Source organism: Aulostomus chinensis, chromosome 23, assembly GCF_037954235.1.
Source record: "Aulostomus chinensis isolate RoL2024-O1b breed Wild chromosome 23, RoL_Achi_v1.0, whole genome shotgun sequence".
Taxonomy (NCBI): domain Eukaryota; kingdom Metazoa; phylum Chordata; class Actinopteri; order Syngnathiformes; family Aulostomidae; genus Aulostomus; species Aulostomus chinensis.
In genome coordinates, this window is record NC_141342.1 from 11,050,355 (window position 1) to 11,068,630 (window position 18,276).

Consider the following 18,276-nt stretch of genomic DNA (forward strand, 5'->3'; position numbering starts at 1 on the left):
CAAGACCAGGCCATTCCTGAGATAAAGGAACACAATAAAAGGCTAAATAAATAAAAATATCACACTCATTTCACACATAATTCTACCAGGTACTTCAGAGAAGACTGTGGGTGGTGATAGAGCTGCTACTCTTCTGGAGAATGGCGAGGGAATGTGGGTGGTTTAATGTTGTACTGGGAGGCCAACAGTCGACAAAGCTCGGGATGCAGAGGAGGAGGAAGAGGAGGGAGTGGAGGATGAAGAGCAAATTGTGAGCTCTAGTATGGCAGCGCTTTCTGAAATACAGGTTAGAATTATTTTTCCAAATCTGATGCAACTGGACCACAACGAGCCACACAAAGAACACCACCTTTATAAAGCAGGTGTGTGTGTGTTGGTCACCAGTTAAATGATTCATAAACTGCAAAGACAGCCAAGCTTATGTAACGTCTATAATAATGATGAAAGCATTATGAATTGTGAGAAGGGTTAGGGTGTCAGCAGACTGTGAGAAATCAAAATGTCTGGGTGGTGACAAAGTAGATGGGAAGGCTGCATAAACAGGTGCTGCACTCACTATATCTGGTTGTGTCATGTTGCATGGCCTGTTCAGACTGAGACTCCCTCAGCTGAATTATTGTAAGGGGCTGTGTGGTTTCCCAGAATGGTAAACTTTCTCCAACTCCCTCTAACACTACATTAAAGTTTTGTTTTGTTTTCCACTTGATGCGTCTTTGGCCTTGTCACCACCTAACAAAATAAGTGGTCTATAATCTTCATTCATTCTTATTTTCTTCACTCTGTCCAACTGGGATGATTAAGACCTACAGAATGTCTGCTCTCGCCGCTTATCAGCTCAGTTTAAGTGCTGCACTCTAGACTGTACAGTCATGTTCTGAAGCATCACCCACCAGATGTTGCATTACCTTGTAGCGAGTGTAGCTACGCTCATATGACACCAAAAATAAGAGTGGAGATCCAAGTCGTCTCCACCACACTCATCAAAATGTGTACACCATGCTGATTGTGACTTTCTGCCATGACTTTTTTTGGTAACTTTTTCCAATGGAAACCTCACCAAACAGCTGACAATGACATTTTGCAACCCGCCCCATCACGATTGATTACAGACATGTGTGGTCCTGCGTCTTGACTGAGCCATCTGGTGTGTGCATTAAAATATTAATAATCAGTTTCAACTTTCATTCGATTTGTTGGTTAAGCTTCGACAATCCTCTGGTGTGCTCCAGACATCAGTTACATAACTGGCCCATGACTGACGTCAGAGTAGTTGCGATGGCACAAATGAACTAAAATGTAAGGTAAGCAGAGAAAAACAATGAAATTACACACACCGTTCTAAAAGGTTAACAGTCCAACAATAAGTAAAGTATCAACAAGAGGAACACATTTTAGAGGTGCGGGACTTAAATTTCTGAGTAAACGCACATCACAGCGTTGACCCAAAGGCTCTAACTGATATGTAATGATTAGCAGAGTGTGTCGATATAAGCTTACTGCAACAGCGATATCCCAAGGCCAATGATTGCAACTGGATGTTGTAAGTATTGGACTGGTTTAATTTCCAACATGAACCAGTGCTGTTGTTCAAGAATCATTGTCTCTCATTCACAGACTTCTCCAGCACTAAGTTGCGGCTTTAATAGCTGGAGAATCAGTCGCCACTGCAACAAACACTCTTCTGGATCACCATTTTTCAACAGATACAAAAACAAGTTGACCTGCTGCAAGCTGTCATGCTGTCAGCTGTGTTAAATTCAAAGACTATTAAAGAGAAACAGACAGCTCCACAAGATGACACAACATAAAGTGTGTCTCTTTGTCCATAAATCTGTAGTTCACCATACTTCCTGTTCACCGTTAAGCTGAAACACGGTTCTAATGGACATCATAACCCACAGACTCAAACTAAAAATATCAGCAATACACTGGTACCAACAACAGCTGTTCTGAGATCAAAAGGTGTCCAAATTCTTAAATGCAGCACTACATCTCTGAAAATGCATTTAAAAGTCAAACCAAGGTGAATAGGAACTCACTGCATTTCTATTGCTGCTACTATTACTTACATCCCTTCATCCATCCATCTCCACACACACACACACACACACACACACACACACAAACAAGAGAGAAACATTTCACTCAAATAATGCAATCATCAAGAAGCTGGTTCCAGCAACTCAATCTACACTGGAGAATTACATAAGCTCCTGCAGTCAGTCTTCAAATAACCATCTTTGATATTGACTGTAAATCTGACAAGGCCTTCCTAAGTCATCACAAATTAGCCTGTCAGGCTGAAGAGAAGGGAAAAATGGGGGAGGGAGAGGAAAATGTTCCCTTGGGAATCCAGCTAATACCTCAGTATTGGAGCAAGCAGTTTTTTCCACAGTGCTAAAGAGCAGATACCTACAAGTCCACATCTGCAGGTTAGCAGTTAGCCCAACATTCAAGAGTCCTGAGAGCTATTTAGTGCTGAGAGTAGTTTATCTGGTAGCAAACTTTTGAGGGCAGTTTAACATTCAAAATCATTTTTAAAAAAGCCACCACCCTCCTTTTACACAAAGCGTCAACATTTACAAAATAGGTGAAAGGTGCAGGGAGTAATTCACAACTGATGTAAAAGTTGTCCAATACATAGGGCATTATGAGAAATCCTAACTTGACGCAGTGTTTGTTTATAGCTTTGTTTCCTGAAGTTATTTATATCAAATCTGTAATGGGTATTCTTTTGAAGTAAAAAACAGAAGTTGACTAGATGGTCCAGTCAATGGCCCATACTGTTGTATTCATGTGAAACACTGTCCGACTTACTTCAGGACAGCACTTTCTTTCTAATCTTGGCTACAGCGCTTCAGCCATAACAGGTGTTTGGATTGGCAGGTCGCTGAGTTGAGCTGAAAGGTTAAAAGGTCATCCAATGCACCTACACCTGTTACCACTCTGAAATACATTCAGCTGCAGCTGCAGATCCTGCAGGCCAACACAAGACAGCAGCCTAAAAGACACACAGTCTTAGGCCAGATTTGAACTGGACTTCATCCAACTGAGAAGTCTTACTGAGGTGATGTAACTAATCAACTCTGCTCTCTGTCTCACAAGCTGAAAACCACACAGCTTTACAGTGGCGTGCAGCAACATAGCCTTGTGCTGATGCATCTTTTGAAAAGATAATCATAAGCACATCAAGAAGAAATGACTAATACTTCACACTGGTGGGCTACAGTGGTGTGCATGTGTGGGTAATTCTCAATAGCTGCATTTCACGTTCCAAGCTGGTGCCTCTCAGTGTCCCTCCAGCCCCCACCGCCTCAGCACATGCAGACACCTACCCATCCACCCTGCAGTTTTATTGGTGCTTGTCTCAGAGCATGCTCACCCCTCACCCCAACACTTTAAATGAAACCTTTTGAGTGTTCTGGTCTAGTTTTTAGGATAAACTGAGCTAGCAGTTTGTCAGGTTGTGCTTTGCTTTACAGAAAAGGGAGGGTTAGAGGGAGAGGAGTTACACAACACTGCTGGCTGCTCTCTCAAACAAGAATGATTTATTGGCCAGAGAGAACTGGAATGAAAGACAGAGATACAAGAGGATTGGAGAATGAGAGAAAGTGAACTCGAGTGAGTAATGGGAAAAGTAAAGGTGAGGACTATGTAAGCTAGAGTGGACACTGGTTTAGCCAAAGCCTCCTGGAGCCAGCCTTTCTCTGGATAATGAATGGCTGGAAATCATTAAAGAGAACAAGAAAAAGCACAGAGACTCAAAGAGAGGAATGGTTAATAAAGATTAAAAAAAAGAACATTTTTAAAAAGGACTTCTCACCATAGTGCGACGGTGGGCTGCAATCAAGAATTTATGTAGCTCAGCCCCACAAGGCAACCATATTCACCAACATTCAAAGAATAAAAGTTCACCATCAAATCTCACATCAACAGTAAAGTGACTAGTCCCCCTTTGCAATGAGAAATAGTGCCACTTCTCTCAAGGTGCTGATAGACTGAGTGGCCCGTGTTAAATGCTCCCGTCCTCAGATTCACACATCAGTGAACACCAGCATAATTAAACCAGGAGAGTTATGGTCTCAAATGCTCGATACATTTTAGGAAGAATTGCAAGAGACAGTTGTGATCATAGTTTTGAAACTTCAGAGTACCAAACAAAATGTCACCTTTCTGAATATCTTCTGTTTCGAGTGAATTAAACTGTCATATGCAGCTGACTCACATTAAAAAAGGACACTCATCTAATCCGCCATTTCTTATGTTCTCATCTTTACTCCAAATCATGATCAATGAATCAAAATTATGAACCTTCTGTAAAACATTTTGCTAGAAAATGATACCACAGTAGTTTCATGTAGTGCAACCAAACCAGGAGATGAATACTCTTGTACCAAAAGTGGAGATGCCAAGATGATACCATGTCCATGGAAAATGGCTTTGGTGAGTGGACACGCATGTCAAATTACTTGTAAACAATAACAATAATTACAAATCAAAGAGTATCTTGTGTCTGACAGGGAGACGGTGGCAGCTATACCAACCCTCCTGTCCCTTATTTTCAGATAAATAATTCAGTACATACAGCCATACGAGCAGTTGTGAAGCTTAAGGGTTGCCAACTGTCCCATATTAGCTGGACCATCCATCCCATGTCCCGGACACAGTTTGTCACAGGAATTTCTCTATTGAATTCACAGGCAGAGCGAATAGGCAGCTACTGGTACTCAAGCCCCAAATGGTTTCTTATGAAAACAAATCTGAGGTTTTTAAAAAGGACATCAGTTCAGTGTCATTCCCCCGGGTCCCCCCTGGATCTGCCCTCAGATATTGATTTCACTGACAGGTATTGACCAGTGTGCCGTGACGAACCGTTCCAATAGTAGGATGAACAACCACTGCTAACTCAACACCGTGCATGTCTGACGCAGCACAAAACCTATTTGGATGAAAAGTAAAGAAGAGAGAAGATTAATGAAATTAAATGTAACCACAGCACATGGAGACAGCAGATGAAGAGAGAAGGAAAGGAGGAAAGAATAAGAGAGGAGCAGATGTCAGACAAGACATTATTCTTTGGTGCATCCTCAGTTTATGACCAGAAACTATTTGGTTTCATATTTTGACATAAATATTCGCTTCATTCATAGGTGGTGAAAATTACTGGTCTTCAGCATCTGCTGTGGTTTCAAAATCAGGATAATTACATACAGAACAGGATCTATCATGTCTTGATAAAAAAAACATTCCTGTATTTCCGTTTCAGGATTTGCAACCATATGAAGCTTTAACATCCACATGTTTAGTGCTAATCTCAGCATGCTAACATGTCACTAATGACAATTAAACAATTTTTAGTTAATCATGTTCAACTTTGTGCTCAGTATGAATTAACAAGTGTTGTAGTATACTTTTGCAGACTGTTCTGGGAAGGAACCGTGCACTACTGTTCCACAGCACCATCTGTACGTAGTGCACAAGGACAGAATGGAGGGACAGATCATTCAGGCGCTAAGCTAGCAGAATATATCGTCACAGCTGAGTCGGTGTCTGTAAACGGGGCAGCCCAAACGGCGGAACAGCTCAGTCAAAAACCTGCCACGGCTGAGTTTACACATAGTGCCTGTGCTGAGGAATGCTATACAATTTCACATGCTGGGGCGACATAACATTGGCATTGTTTGGTTCTGTATAAGCAAGCAAAGCATCATAGTGGCAGGGTCATTTTATCAGGAATGTTGCTGAATCTCAGTATTAAAGTCCATCTGGTGCTGATGAACAAATCAGACCTAACCTCATGATGGTTCTAGTTTTATAGATGAGAAGCTAATGGATCATCAAATTACTTTGTAAGTTATGATGACCCATCCTTGGGAGGGATTTGAAACTGGGCAATAAAACTAAACAGCAGAGTTAACAAATGACCACTGCTGCTGGTGCCGGAGGAAAGTCAGAAGAGCAACAAATTCCAAGTCTAGGATCGATCACATCTGTTGACCGGCTGGAAGTGTGGCCAGAAATACAAAAATCCTCCATTTTGGTGCATAAAAAAGCAAGTTATTTTGAATATACTATACTGGGCAACAGATTTGGGTTGTGGTTCTGTCATTAGGTTGAGTGGTAGTGAGTGTTGTAGTAGTCTGATGATTACAAGCTGTATGAATGGCTGTTCCCATGGATTTGTGGCTTAGTGCAATTGGAACAGTGACCCCACTGTAATCCATGGCTGTTTACATTCCAGAAGATCAGTTCCTACTGGATCCACAGGGAAGGGCACGGTTAAAGTCGACTCTCCCACACCATATCTCTACAAAACCAACGCAAGCCTCACCTCGGACCAAACAAACAGTGATTCAATATGGATGGCTAACACCATCTTACCAACAGAGTCTGTGACCAACATCAGACGCATTCCCTACTAACTGGTCAATCTTAAACCATCAACCTTCCCTGCAAGTACACCCTCCTTCCATCTCCTGGTTTGCAGAGAGTGGAGCTTCCCTTTAAGTATCCCCAATTTGATGGCTGGGGTTGGTCAGCCTCCACTTATTCCCTGCATAGCGTGCCTAGAGGCAGTAACTACTCAGAGGCCCTGCCCACTGATCCATCTCCTAGAGAGCTCTTCTCATTCCCAAACCAATAGAAAACAAAAGCCTCCCAAAATTGGTTAAAATAGCTCTTAATTCTATGTTTGGATGAGAGAGGGTCTCTGCAGTGTCACAGGGGTCTTACAAGTCTGAAGGCAACCACTAGTTAAGGTTGTGTATGCCTGAGATACTAAGGCAATAGGCAGAAGAGTTGTGTTTCTCAAATTGAAAGAATGCACAAATGTGTGGGAAAAGGTTTCTCAAAATTTCTCTAAACGGACAGTGCTAAAGGGCAGTGGTACCCTACTTGAATTCCAGTAAACACAGGAAATTAATTGAGCTAACAAAAAATGAGAATGACTTCAACAGCTGAAATGTCACAAGTACATCATGTTCTGGGAAGAATAACAAGGGATATGGCTATGACAAATACAACTGGACCTTTACTGCACCCAATCCAATTAGGGTGAAACATTACATTAACTGACAACATCAGCAATTTCCACTCTTACTAGCATTTGCAAAAGACTTAAAAATGTGAAAAAGCAGAAATTCTTCCAATAAAAGTTAGTGTATAGGTTGAACCAAACTCAGGGAGGATATTTCAGAAGGATTAAAACAAAAGGAGGAAGAAGTTAGTCGTATAATAATTGTTGAGTGTATGTGTCGGTAAAAGTAGGTTACATGGTCAAAGAGCGGTCAGTGGCAGCTCGGTGTTGTGTGGGAGCAGAGGAAAGCACTTATTAGAGAGTGAGTGTGGATCATTTTACCTTCCTGATGTCATCAAAGTGGCATTGCGGCGCTAGAAAAGATCTTTACACCCACATGATTGTCCTCCTCACCAGCAGGTTACAGATTTTTGTGCATGTAACACAGCAGCTGCAGAATTGTGTTCATTTTCATACAATTTTTTATTTTTTTTTTGGACCACTCAGTGAAGGTAAGACCTGCAGATAGAGGTTCAAACTGAATTTTCTCAAACCTAGAAACCACTGTTCCTGACAACTGCATTTACACCCCCCTCGATGGCAGGTGCATCATTTACTCACAAACACATGTAACTGAGTCAACACAAACTATTACTTTGTCCTGTTCTGCTTTACATGTTTGTTTTGACTCTGTGTGAGGTTTTTCTACAGCTACTGTAGAAAGGCTTGCTCACTGGTGACCACCTCCGCCCACACATGCATGCTTGTTTTGTTGCAATAATCAAGACAAAGACAACCATAGTTCTCTACATAAAAGCATAACTTTGTCACATTATAAATGCCCTGGTCAGCTGGACAAAGGGATGGAGCATGTTACCTTGGCAACACTGGGTTAGTCTGGGAAAATCTAGCTTGTACTTTAAAGCAGGGTAAAAATTTAATCTTAGGTACCACTAACGCTGCTTTTTTTGTGATTCTCAAACCCACCACCTGTTTTGGGTGGTTTTGGCTTTTTGCTATACATTATTACAAAAATCTGTTTTTATTTGAGGCCACAGTAGCAGTCCCCCAGCCTCCCCCCCCCCCCCCCCAACACACACACACACCAAAGCAGCAGTACATCGGCAAAAACTCTGCTGTCAACATATGCTGCGTTTTTCTTTCCACGATTCCATACACAGACCTGTGTTGGCACCTAATGCAACTACTCTGCATGTTGCAATTTTCCAGTGTGTCCAGTACCTCTAGAGTACTTTAGGTACACAGTCAAACTTGCACTGCTACAGGTTAAAATATCGGCGTCCGCTTTATACTGAAGCATAAGTTGTTGTGACAACCCTACCTGGAGATGCTAAATGACAGTTTGATTTTAAGTATTTAAACTACATATCTTAAGAGACAAAACTAATATTCTTTCCCTTTGACACAAAGTCGTACACTTGGCTTCTTTGGATTCCTATGCCAAAAACTATCCAAAGCTTCAGTAACACATTAGCTTTGCATGGCAGCACATGTTCTATGCAGGCCAACATTTCAGCTATTCACCCTCTCTGTGGTCCCCATCGGTCACAGAGCACATTTTCTCTTGCTCCAGCTAAGCATTCTTCTTTTTACCACTTGTTTTTTGTGCTCACATCAGCTCTTCAAAGTCACCGCTGCCGATAGCATAAAATTATGGCAGTGGTGTTTCAGTGGCGGGGGGATCCTCCATAGGTGGGCAACCCCAAATCGATGGTTCAGAGAACTGTGATATCCAGGGCCTTTGCTAACCAATTCCTTTCCCCTAGAGCCAAGCCACATCCTGCAGGTTGCAACCGCAGCCCATATGGGTTTGTTTAAAGTCAAGACACAAAAGGCATAAAACTAGCCCGAGAGGAAAACAGAGGGGCACCCCCTCATCTACAAGCCCAACCACTCCTCTTAGATGGGGGATAAGATGTGGTCTGGATCAAGACTATACTAGCAAATGCTAGCAGTCTTTAGATTTGACCTGATGTCCTTCACAAAAATGTCATTTAAGCCAACCTCAATGTCAGTACCTTTGTATTTAATGTGGACTGCAGGCATCTGAATCATTTTAAATGGAACATTTAAGGGGTACATAATGCGCTGTGGAGAACTACTGCATGAAATACTATACACATCAAATATGGGGATTTCACATACCATACATCAGATATTAGATGTTGGGGTTTTGTTGGGTAGAAGAGCAAAAACTTTTGCAGATTTGTTTGACTGGTCTGACATCAGCCGTAAACAGCTCAGAAAGCTCTGGCACACTGTCTTCTAAACTTGAAATCAGAGAGGTTTCGAGTAATGTTTCAGGGCAGAGCTTCATCAGATTGCTGACACAAGGGAGAGCAGGGCAATCTGAAATAGGTGACAACAAATGAACGTCACTCTCTGAATCGTGGGACGTAAATACTGCAGGTCAATCAGGTAAAGACAGGCAATCAACAGACATGGAAATAGCCATGTTCAAAATATATGACTTCTCCAGATTTCAAATGAACACATGCAACTAGACAAAGTGCAAAAATTGGCATGAAGAAAAAAAAACAGCCACACAATCAACCTGCTCGAGTTGATCATTTTAGGGCACTAATACATTTTCCATTAAAAAGCGTGAACGAAATCCTATAATGCCCCTCGCAAAGCCTTTTGCTCCAGAGGTTCATCGGCATAAATCCACATTAGTTCATTTTACCTTTATGTCCACATTAGACAAGTGCTTAATATGGGTGGCCGAGCCAACCATTTGCAGCTGCTATTCAACATAAAACAATTATTCTAATGTGCTTGCTGTGACAAGTGAGGTTCTATATTTAGTGTCATTTGATATTTCCAGCTCCAGACCTCTGACCACCCCTCCCCTTCTCCTTTTGATCCTTCATTCAGAGACGGGATGAAAAGACGATGATCGACATCCGGAGATAATGATGAATGGAAGTATAGAGGACATGGAGGACCTCTTCCTTTTGTTTCTGGCCATAAACATTATCCTTCTTCTGGTGTCATCATCCTCTCCCCCACTGCCTCACAAACAATTAATTGGACATCATGCAGTACTCCTCACTAGAGCGATGCAAAATAGAAACACCCTGTTAGGGGACCAAAAATCCACAATGCATCCTCGATTACATAAACCCTGTCAACAAATTCACCTCCCCTTCTGCCAGAAAATACCATATACAGAGTGAAAGGATGGGACGCAATAAAGCAAGTGCTGATGCTTCCACCATAATTCAACGCACATCCCACGCTTTGACAAAGCTGTTGAATAGGACTTGGTCAGGTCAATCAATGTTCAGCACGCCCACACACTCACTACAGCAAATATGGAACACAAACTTCACAACACTGAAGGCTTTAGAGAAGTTCTACAAATTTCATGTTTTATGTCATATTGAACACCTGGCAGCAATAAAGACCACTTGAAAAGATTTTAATCTGACATGAGGTTGTTTTTCCAGTTTTTCTTCCAGAACACAAAGTTGTCAAGGGGATCTTGCACAACCACTTAAACAAACACACAGCTTGGCACATGACTCTTAGTATCAACACTATGTGCAGTCACTTCATTCCTTTTCATAACGCTGTGCTAGTTAGCCATTTAGCACACTCACAAACCACTATACTGTATGCAGGAATGCACTCGTGTGAAAGAGTGTGGGGACGGTCTAGTCAAGTGGCAGCGAGCCCATTCCACTTTCCAGGTATGCCTCAAAAGCTGCTGACTGCATTCTAATGTTTGAAGTCTGTGAATAAGTCCTTGCTTGTTTGTTAAGCTTTCAGGGTCACTTCATTAACAGTAAAGTAAAAGAATGACTCCAACCTTTCCACAAGTCATTCTCAGTACTTCATCAGTTTCAAATTAAACCCGTCAAGGAGTTCTTTCATTGCTTAATATTTTGCAGGGTTCCATGAACAGTGGTTTAGCAAAAAGGAAAGTTCAGAGGAGAGAATCACCCTTTGAAATAAGTTCAGTGGGTGAAAACTCAAGATGGGGGTGGGGGGTGAGGACTGTTGTGCCAATGTGCTAAATAAAGCTTTATAACTACACAGTGGATGGTGAAATTACCACTTGAGCCATTATAGCAACAGTACACAGTTTATTTGCTCATACAGCTCTAGCTAGCATTTGATTCTGGCCATAAAGTTACATTTCAGCCACTTAAATTCTATTTTACTCACATAAAAGAAAAGTCAGCGGCCAACAGGGAGAGAGTTTTCACTCACCATTTCGTCCAGAGCATAGCGAAGTAAACCATGTTCGTAAAGGATGAAGAACCTCCTCTGCCATTTCTACAGGGAAAAAACAAACAAACTTTGCATTACTTACATGAATGATGTCAGGAGCATACATTTGATCAAAATAGACAAAGTAACATGAGAGAATGTTTGGGGTGAGTTTAGGATGGGGTGGGGGGTTGGGGATGAAAAGATACATTAAAGCTAAAAACAGCATTATAAAGATTTGATCCGCAAATGAATCCGCTAATATTCACGTTACGGTTGTAGTGCGGGACATTAAGTCGTTAATCCACAGTGGATTAATGTTGTTGATTGTCACACACCCCCGAGACAAAACGCGTGTCACTGTCACAATTAAGACTTATTCAACATTTACGTAGGAAAGAGCAGCATGTAAAAAAAATGTAATCATTTATCCACATTCAAGTTAGCAAAGGGATTGCCTGCCATGGCCTACAGTTCTTCCATTTACCATTTTGAACTTCGTTAATCATTTTACCATTAGAATATTATCCATTTGGTCTTAAGTAATATTTTTGGAACTCGAAGAGGCTCTGGATTCTGTTAAAAAGTAGCCAGTTTCCACTCAGTTAACAGTTTAAAAACACTACAACGGCTTTGTTGAATTAGACTACACCCATTTCTCTGACCTTGCATTTCAGAAGAAGAAATTCTGCAAGAAAAGACTAGACCAATGCTTGCGTATTTACATACATGCAATAGAAGCCCAAGAGAATTGGGAAAATTTTCAGCACACTTAATATTTTCCACATCCCAAGGCTTTGAAACCAGCTGGACAATATTTTAACCCAGCGTTTCAGTTGGGCCATCAATCATCCAGTTTTAAGATTAAATTCTCACTGAAGTGTGGGTACAGAGTCAACATCAACAGAGGGTGAAACCCTTTCACAGCGATACACAAGATATCATGACTGACAATTATCTAAGACCAGGTCCCTCTTCCAAGAGATTCATGAAACATCTGCACACAGTGGTGGCCAGATATCTGGAGGTGTCATGTTAGTGCTTTGGACAAACACAGAAAGTGCCCCATTGACCCTGGCCCACGGAGGAAGATAAAGCCCCTCACACTGCTGACGCTACAAGGTCACATTAAACAAGCATTTTATATTTCCTCTCTTGGTTAGAATGCTATTCTTGCTTGTCCTTGCATCATTACGGTGACAGTTTTCATTAGATTCTTTCCTCATTACCTTGATGAGCTCACCCCTATCCCCAGCTTATCCTAACACACCACTTTGACACAGTGTTAAATTTCCTCAGATCCAATTCCACTCCAAGCCCAATCCATGAAATATTGAGGAGTTTTTTATGCCTAAAAAGGCACTGGGACATCCCAACAGGGGCACTGATAACCTTCAGAGGCCATGTTAAAAGGGGGCATAAAAGACTCGTAGCAATATAAAGAAATGGATGAAACAGATGTTGTTCAAAAGGAGGTTTATATCATCTAAACATCAGGATTAATTCTGGAGTGATTTTAATGGACAGAAAGAGGGTCACAGACTCAACCTGGGGAAAGTGGTCCTAAAAAACATGACTCATCCGACAAGTCAGCACTTTTTCACTGTTGTTTGTGGGCCAGTCAAAACCTAACCAACCTGCTCACCTCAGCACCATGTGTAGCCCAACAATTATGCCCTCGCAGTGAAAAGCTCAACGTCTGAGTAGGCAGAACATATCAGTAATGACGTCAGTAGGGAAACAGACTGTTGACAATAGTTGAGGTGAAGGATCCAGAGGTGCTTTTCCCAAAACCCATATGGAAGCCATCAGTGTGGCTGTGGGAACTGAGACTTTTCCTTCTCCACCCCCACATTCTCCCCACTCCTCTTTGGGATGCACCACCACAGTATAATCTGGGAGGTGATAAACGAAGCCGTGCACCAGAGCAAGGCTCCCATTACATGATGCTTAGGGAGCAGGAATCATGAAATAAAGTCAATATTGGGCTCATTATTGCCTGAGAACCACAATTCTTCTGATAGAGGGCCAAGACTCCCACAGGGAGCTGCTGAATCCTTGAAATAGATACAGGAGCCACAATAACCAGACCTTGTGACTGTCAAATGAGTGCAAGAACGGCTAAGATGAAAAAAATCAAAACGTCCATAAAAAAACTGATGAGACAGCCTCTGAACCGCAGCTAATATACTTCACTCATCTTTTTCTCAATGCAGGTTTACAAAATATTCAAAGAGCTGTCGCTGTTGGACTCAAATTCTGTTGACTGTGACAACACAGGATTGACTACTCTGTTTTTCAGTGGTTGCTCTAAGTTTGGCCTTCAATAACAGACTCTTTTTTTGTTTATTTCATTATAAAACTGTGGCTCCATACATTTCTAGTCAAGCACAGGTACACACCAGCGACACCACTTACCCGAGATCTGTGCAAAGGATTGTCAAAATTGGTTCCCTCCGGTGCAAGTAGCAGCCATCCGCCGTATATCGGCTTTGCCTGGTAAAAACAAAACATAATTACAATGTTGAAAGCATACACAGAAGAAGAGACACTGATTCACAGGTCAAGCGGGCACTAAGTTTACTGTAAAGATAACCTGCAGGTTGGTCCCTGGTTTAGGGCCACAAACTGTGACAGTATGGTACAGCACATACACATTGTACTTCAACTGCAGGGGGATGTGTGTTAGACAGATTCACTAGCTTCTGCCTCGAGTTGACTGCAGGCTACATTCCCCAACTGGCTTTATTCCAGAGCACCATGCCACACTGGGGGAAAAAAAAGGTTAACACACACACACACACACACACACACACACACACAAGACTTTCCCTCTGAACCTCTAAGTGGGTGTACTGGTGGGTGGAGGGGGCGGCAAGAATCAGAAGTTAGTAAAAAAAACAAAAACGTGGATGAGAAACAGGAGATGTAGTTGAGAGCCTGGGAGTGTTTGTGGCTCCAAATTTGCAATTTAAAATTGTACGGAGAAGTCTAAGTTGGCCTGGCAGTTGTCCGTACATAGTTCTGGTGCTTGAACCTGAGCCACACTGGTAGTCAGCAATTATTTGGAGTCAAAAAAGCCTGCAGTGCCACTGCAGGGTTAGGTGGGCAGAAATGTCCCTACAGCGGAACAACTTAACAATTACGCCGCCTTAATTCAATTGCACTCCCCCCCCCCCAAAAAAACAAAAAACGATGGAACAGTAGCCTACAAATCAAGTTGGAAAGCTCTGACGTTTACAGCTGCCTGGCACTTCCATGTACCCATATCAGTGGTTTTGATTACAGCCATAAGTTCATCTCAAGTAAAGGTAGGTATAATCCACCCTAAAATCCTCTTTCACTTTCACAGGAGACGCAGCACATTTCTCAGCTGAATGACTAAGTAAACAATGGTAAAAACAGGAATGTACGATCAACCCTCAACTTAAAAGGCAGAGAAACATATGAGGGGTTTTGAATGGCACACAGGAATTTCAAAAACTCAGTTAAGCTATTTGATAATGGGACTGCAGATAAAGTAAAAGGCTGAGAGGGGCTGGGGTTTGTAAAATGTTTTTTAAAACCCCAATCTGTACCCTTTAACAAAAGGTGTCATCTCTGCTCACGAGACCCGACAGCGGCCCGCCCGAGAGGGCAAGATCGACTAGATAAATCTGGGTCAATTTTTACCCTTCAGTAGTTTACTGGTTAAACTGAGTCATTCAAGTGTTCACATCGCTCCTGACCTCTTATTGCCTGCTGTCATAAATGACAAAGTAATACTGAGCTGATGGGATGGGCCTTCAAGTGGCGAGATGGGGGGTGTTTGTTTTGACGGAAACACCGGCGAGGAATTAAATTCAGACTACTGTAGGAGGATGTTGGAAGAATAAACAATTACGACATCTTTTTAAGTGTCAAATGATATCAGGCCTCAACAAAACCCAAACTGCAGGAGGTGCCATTGTTGTAAATGTGTCAAAATACCATTCTAGTCCAAGTGTTGTGGTGCTGCAGACATATACCATGTCAACAGCCAAAAAGACAACTTAACTCATTAAAATCCCAATTAAAACATTCGCATTCAACGTTTTTTTTCCCATTAATATGAGCATAATGATACAATAATAAGAATCCCTTATATTAGTGAATATATTTATCCAAAATGGTTCAGTGACGTTTTGCTGATGTAGGTAGCGAGTGGGTCAGATTTTTTGATTGAGAAAGACCAAAAACCTCCAGAGCAGAATGATACTGGATGGAAATGCTTACATCACTTCCTGTAATTACTGCAGGAAACAGAAGCAGCCCACCAACACTCACCATGAAATACATTTTATAACCGTTTAACGAAACTCGATGTGATTTTGGAAGTCCTGAGTGTCAATAGGAGGAAATGTAACTGTAGGTTAGTAGGGTATGCGGAAGATAGCAACGTCAAAGGTGAAAGGAAGCGTTATTTTAAGGGCCTGGTGAGAATTTATTTTTCATAAGCATCATTATTCAGCAAAAGCAGCTGACAGTGCATAGCTGCGAGGCCAGGTGGAGGCCTATATCTGCAGGAATTAAGGTCAATATGAGCCCCTGGGCAGGAAGCTCACGATGTTCAATTAACCAAACATTTGCACTTCACGGTCAATTGACACATGACAACACCTTTCGAAACGTCGACGTTACGTACGTCAAGTCAACATTTTTCCATTATTTCATCATATTTACCTGATTTAAATCTTCGTCGTTCAGCAAATGGGATTCTCTGGGTTTAAAGCAGTTCTGACATTTACTTTTGTTGAAAATGTTGGCTTGAAATTTCCGACAGGGGTTGTCTTTGAGTGACATGTTGGATGACGCTTGAAGAAAAAGACGGAGGGGGAAAAAAAAACAAAAAACAAACAACAACAACAACAAAAAAAAAGCCCTCGTTCAATTCCCGGAGTCAGAGGTGATATTTTAAACTTTAAAGAGGGCACACCGAAGTCCACTCACTGGGTAGCACACCTGTCTGCCTGAGGCGGTGTTTATCCTCTCTTTAAGTCATATTTATGATCTTGCTCAAGAGGTGGCCTCCAGCTGTATTCGCTAACTTTTGCTTTTTTTGTTGTTGTTTTTTCCTTCTTCTTCTTCTTTAAGTTTCTAAGAAGTTGCCAACGCCAGCACACACAGGTGTGCGCAATATCTGACTTAATGACGTTCTTCAACGAGGAGCCGATTGGTCACAGGTGATATTCCGGGCCTCAGGCGTGCTGCGAAGGTCCCGTCAGCCTCCATCTGGTGGAAAGACGCTACCGAGGGAGGGAGGGAATCCACTTTGGCCCCTCTCTCTCCGTCTTCCTATCGAACAAGTGATATCACGTTCATATCCGTTGAATCTTTATCACGCTACAGTTCAAGGCCAGATATTGTCCAACTTTGAGAACGATAAATGCCTCCCACTCGGTTGTCATGCCGTTGAATCCATAGCGTCGCGTTCCCGCCGTCGGTGCACCCTCCTAGTTGACACTACTGCGCAGTCTGCGGTTGATGTTTTCGTGAAAATCCTCGCTGCTTTGGCCGGACATCCAGTCGGTGGAGAGATGAGGGGCGGTGCTTCGAAGGGAGAGAAGTGGCGAGTGACAGCCACTTGGACCAATCAGAGACAGAGACAAGCCCAACCGTCGAGGCTGTGTCTTTTAACTGTCCAATCGGAGGCCTCAGTAATGTCCCGTACCTCAGCTCAGGCTAGGTGGGCTTTAAAGAGCCCGTTATAACCAGAACTATTTTCCTGTACTAATATTTTTGCATTTGCACGTTTATTCAGCTTACTCTCGTTTGCACTTTAATTTATCTATGTGGGTGACAACGTATTTTACTGCCTGGTGTGCTTATCTCGAAACTCCACAATAACAGGACCAAAAAAAAAAAAAAAAAACAACACAAAAAAAAAACGAAAGGTATCGCTGTCAAAACATTTGTAAGGCTTGGCAATTTTATTTCAGCATAAAAAGGTTATTTCTCCATCGGTGAATTAGCCAAAACACATAATTTCAAATGGGACTGAGACAGACAAATGATGTTGTTTAACTGACCTCTCGTGTTAATGTTTACAGCTATTAAAACAACACTTGCCATAAAAATGTCAGACAACACTCCATCATGTTTTAACGTTACAGATTATACCTGCCAAAACAGACAAACACTTTTTGAAAGATACTGGTAAAATAGATAAATAAAATGCCTCAACATTACAGCTTTAATGTTTCTAAACTCTGGCAGGTGCTAATTTTAATTCAGTGGGTGGATGAATTTGATTCCAGGCTCTAGAGCACCACCTGTTGGTGCTGACTGTTTCCTCTCCAATTTAGAGATAAACAAAAGAAAGTTACACATGATAAATTGAGCTATTTTTGCTATTCTTCAACCCTACTCGCTTTTTAATAAAAGAAAAAATGTTGGTTATTGTCGCGACGTCATCAAAATATTCTAAATTGTATTTGTAGTCACCAAGAGCTTAGTTTTAATCTTGATTTGAATTTCACCCCCTTCATGTCCAAGGTGACGTCTGAAAGTGTGTTTGCGTTCGATTGGGGCTGCAGTTGCACACTGTACAAGCAGGACATTACAAAGTATCTCTGCAGCGTAGCGATAACCAGACCAAGAATGCCCGTCATCATGAGCATGTCCTTTGAAGTCAGCATGAAAGTAAAGAAAAATTCACCTGAAGTTCCACGTTGTAAGATTCCCATGGTAACTGAGCCACAAAAAATAAAAAGAAGAAGAAATTGTGCACAGAAATAAAGTCTTTAAAACGCAATGTCATTCATTCTGTCAATGAAAAGTCATGTAATTTGCTCCACTTGAATGAGTTTATTTCTGGCGCTTCAGGTGGTGTGCTGGGACAGTAAAGTCAAAACAACATACAGCCGCCAAAGCCGGGGTGAAACAAAAATGTGTTAAACTGTCTTAATTATTCCTTTACAATCCAAAAAATGCCATTTATTCAGTGAACAGAATTTGAAAAGCCTTACAACTGCTACTGATTTAGAATTATGAGATGTTCTAAG

At 41.7% G+C, this 18,276-nt stretch overlaps 1 protein-coding gene across 6 annotated transcripts in view; it reads right to left on the minus strand.

The window, feature by feature from the left end:
* The window catches only part of mpripa (myosin phosphatase Rho interacting protein a), a 45,838-nt gene extending 29,004 nt beyond the window's left edge, over positions 1-16,834 (minus strand). For 5 of the 6 annotated variants that reach the window (XM_086196414.1, XM_086196415.1, XM_086196413.1 and 2 more), the window contains exons 1-3: positions 15,956-16,833; positions 13,673-13,750; positions 11,255-11,320 (exon numbers count right to left, since the gene is read on the minus strand). In XM_086196414.1, the coding sequence (XP_086052540.1) occupies positions 11,255-11,320; positions 13,673-13,750; positions 15,956-16,075 (264 nt within the window). In that variant the 5' untranslated portion in view covers positions 16,076-16,833. Of the gene's footprint in view, positions 1-11,254; positions 11,321-13,672; positions 13,751-15,955 lie in introns of all 6 variants that reach the window. The other variant, XR_015111678.1, reaches the window with a different exon arrangement.
* Positions 16,835-18,276: the final 1,442 nt, after the last annotated feature.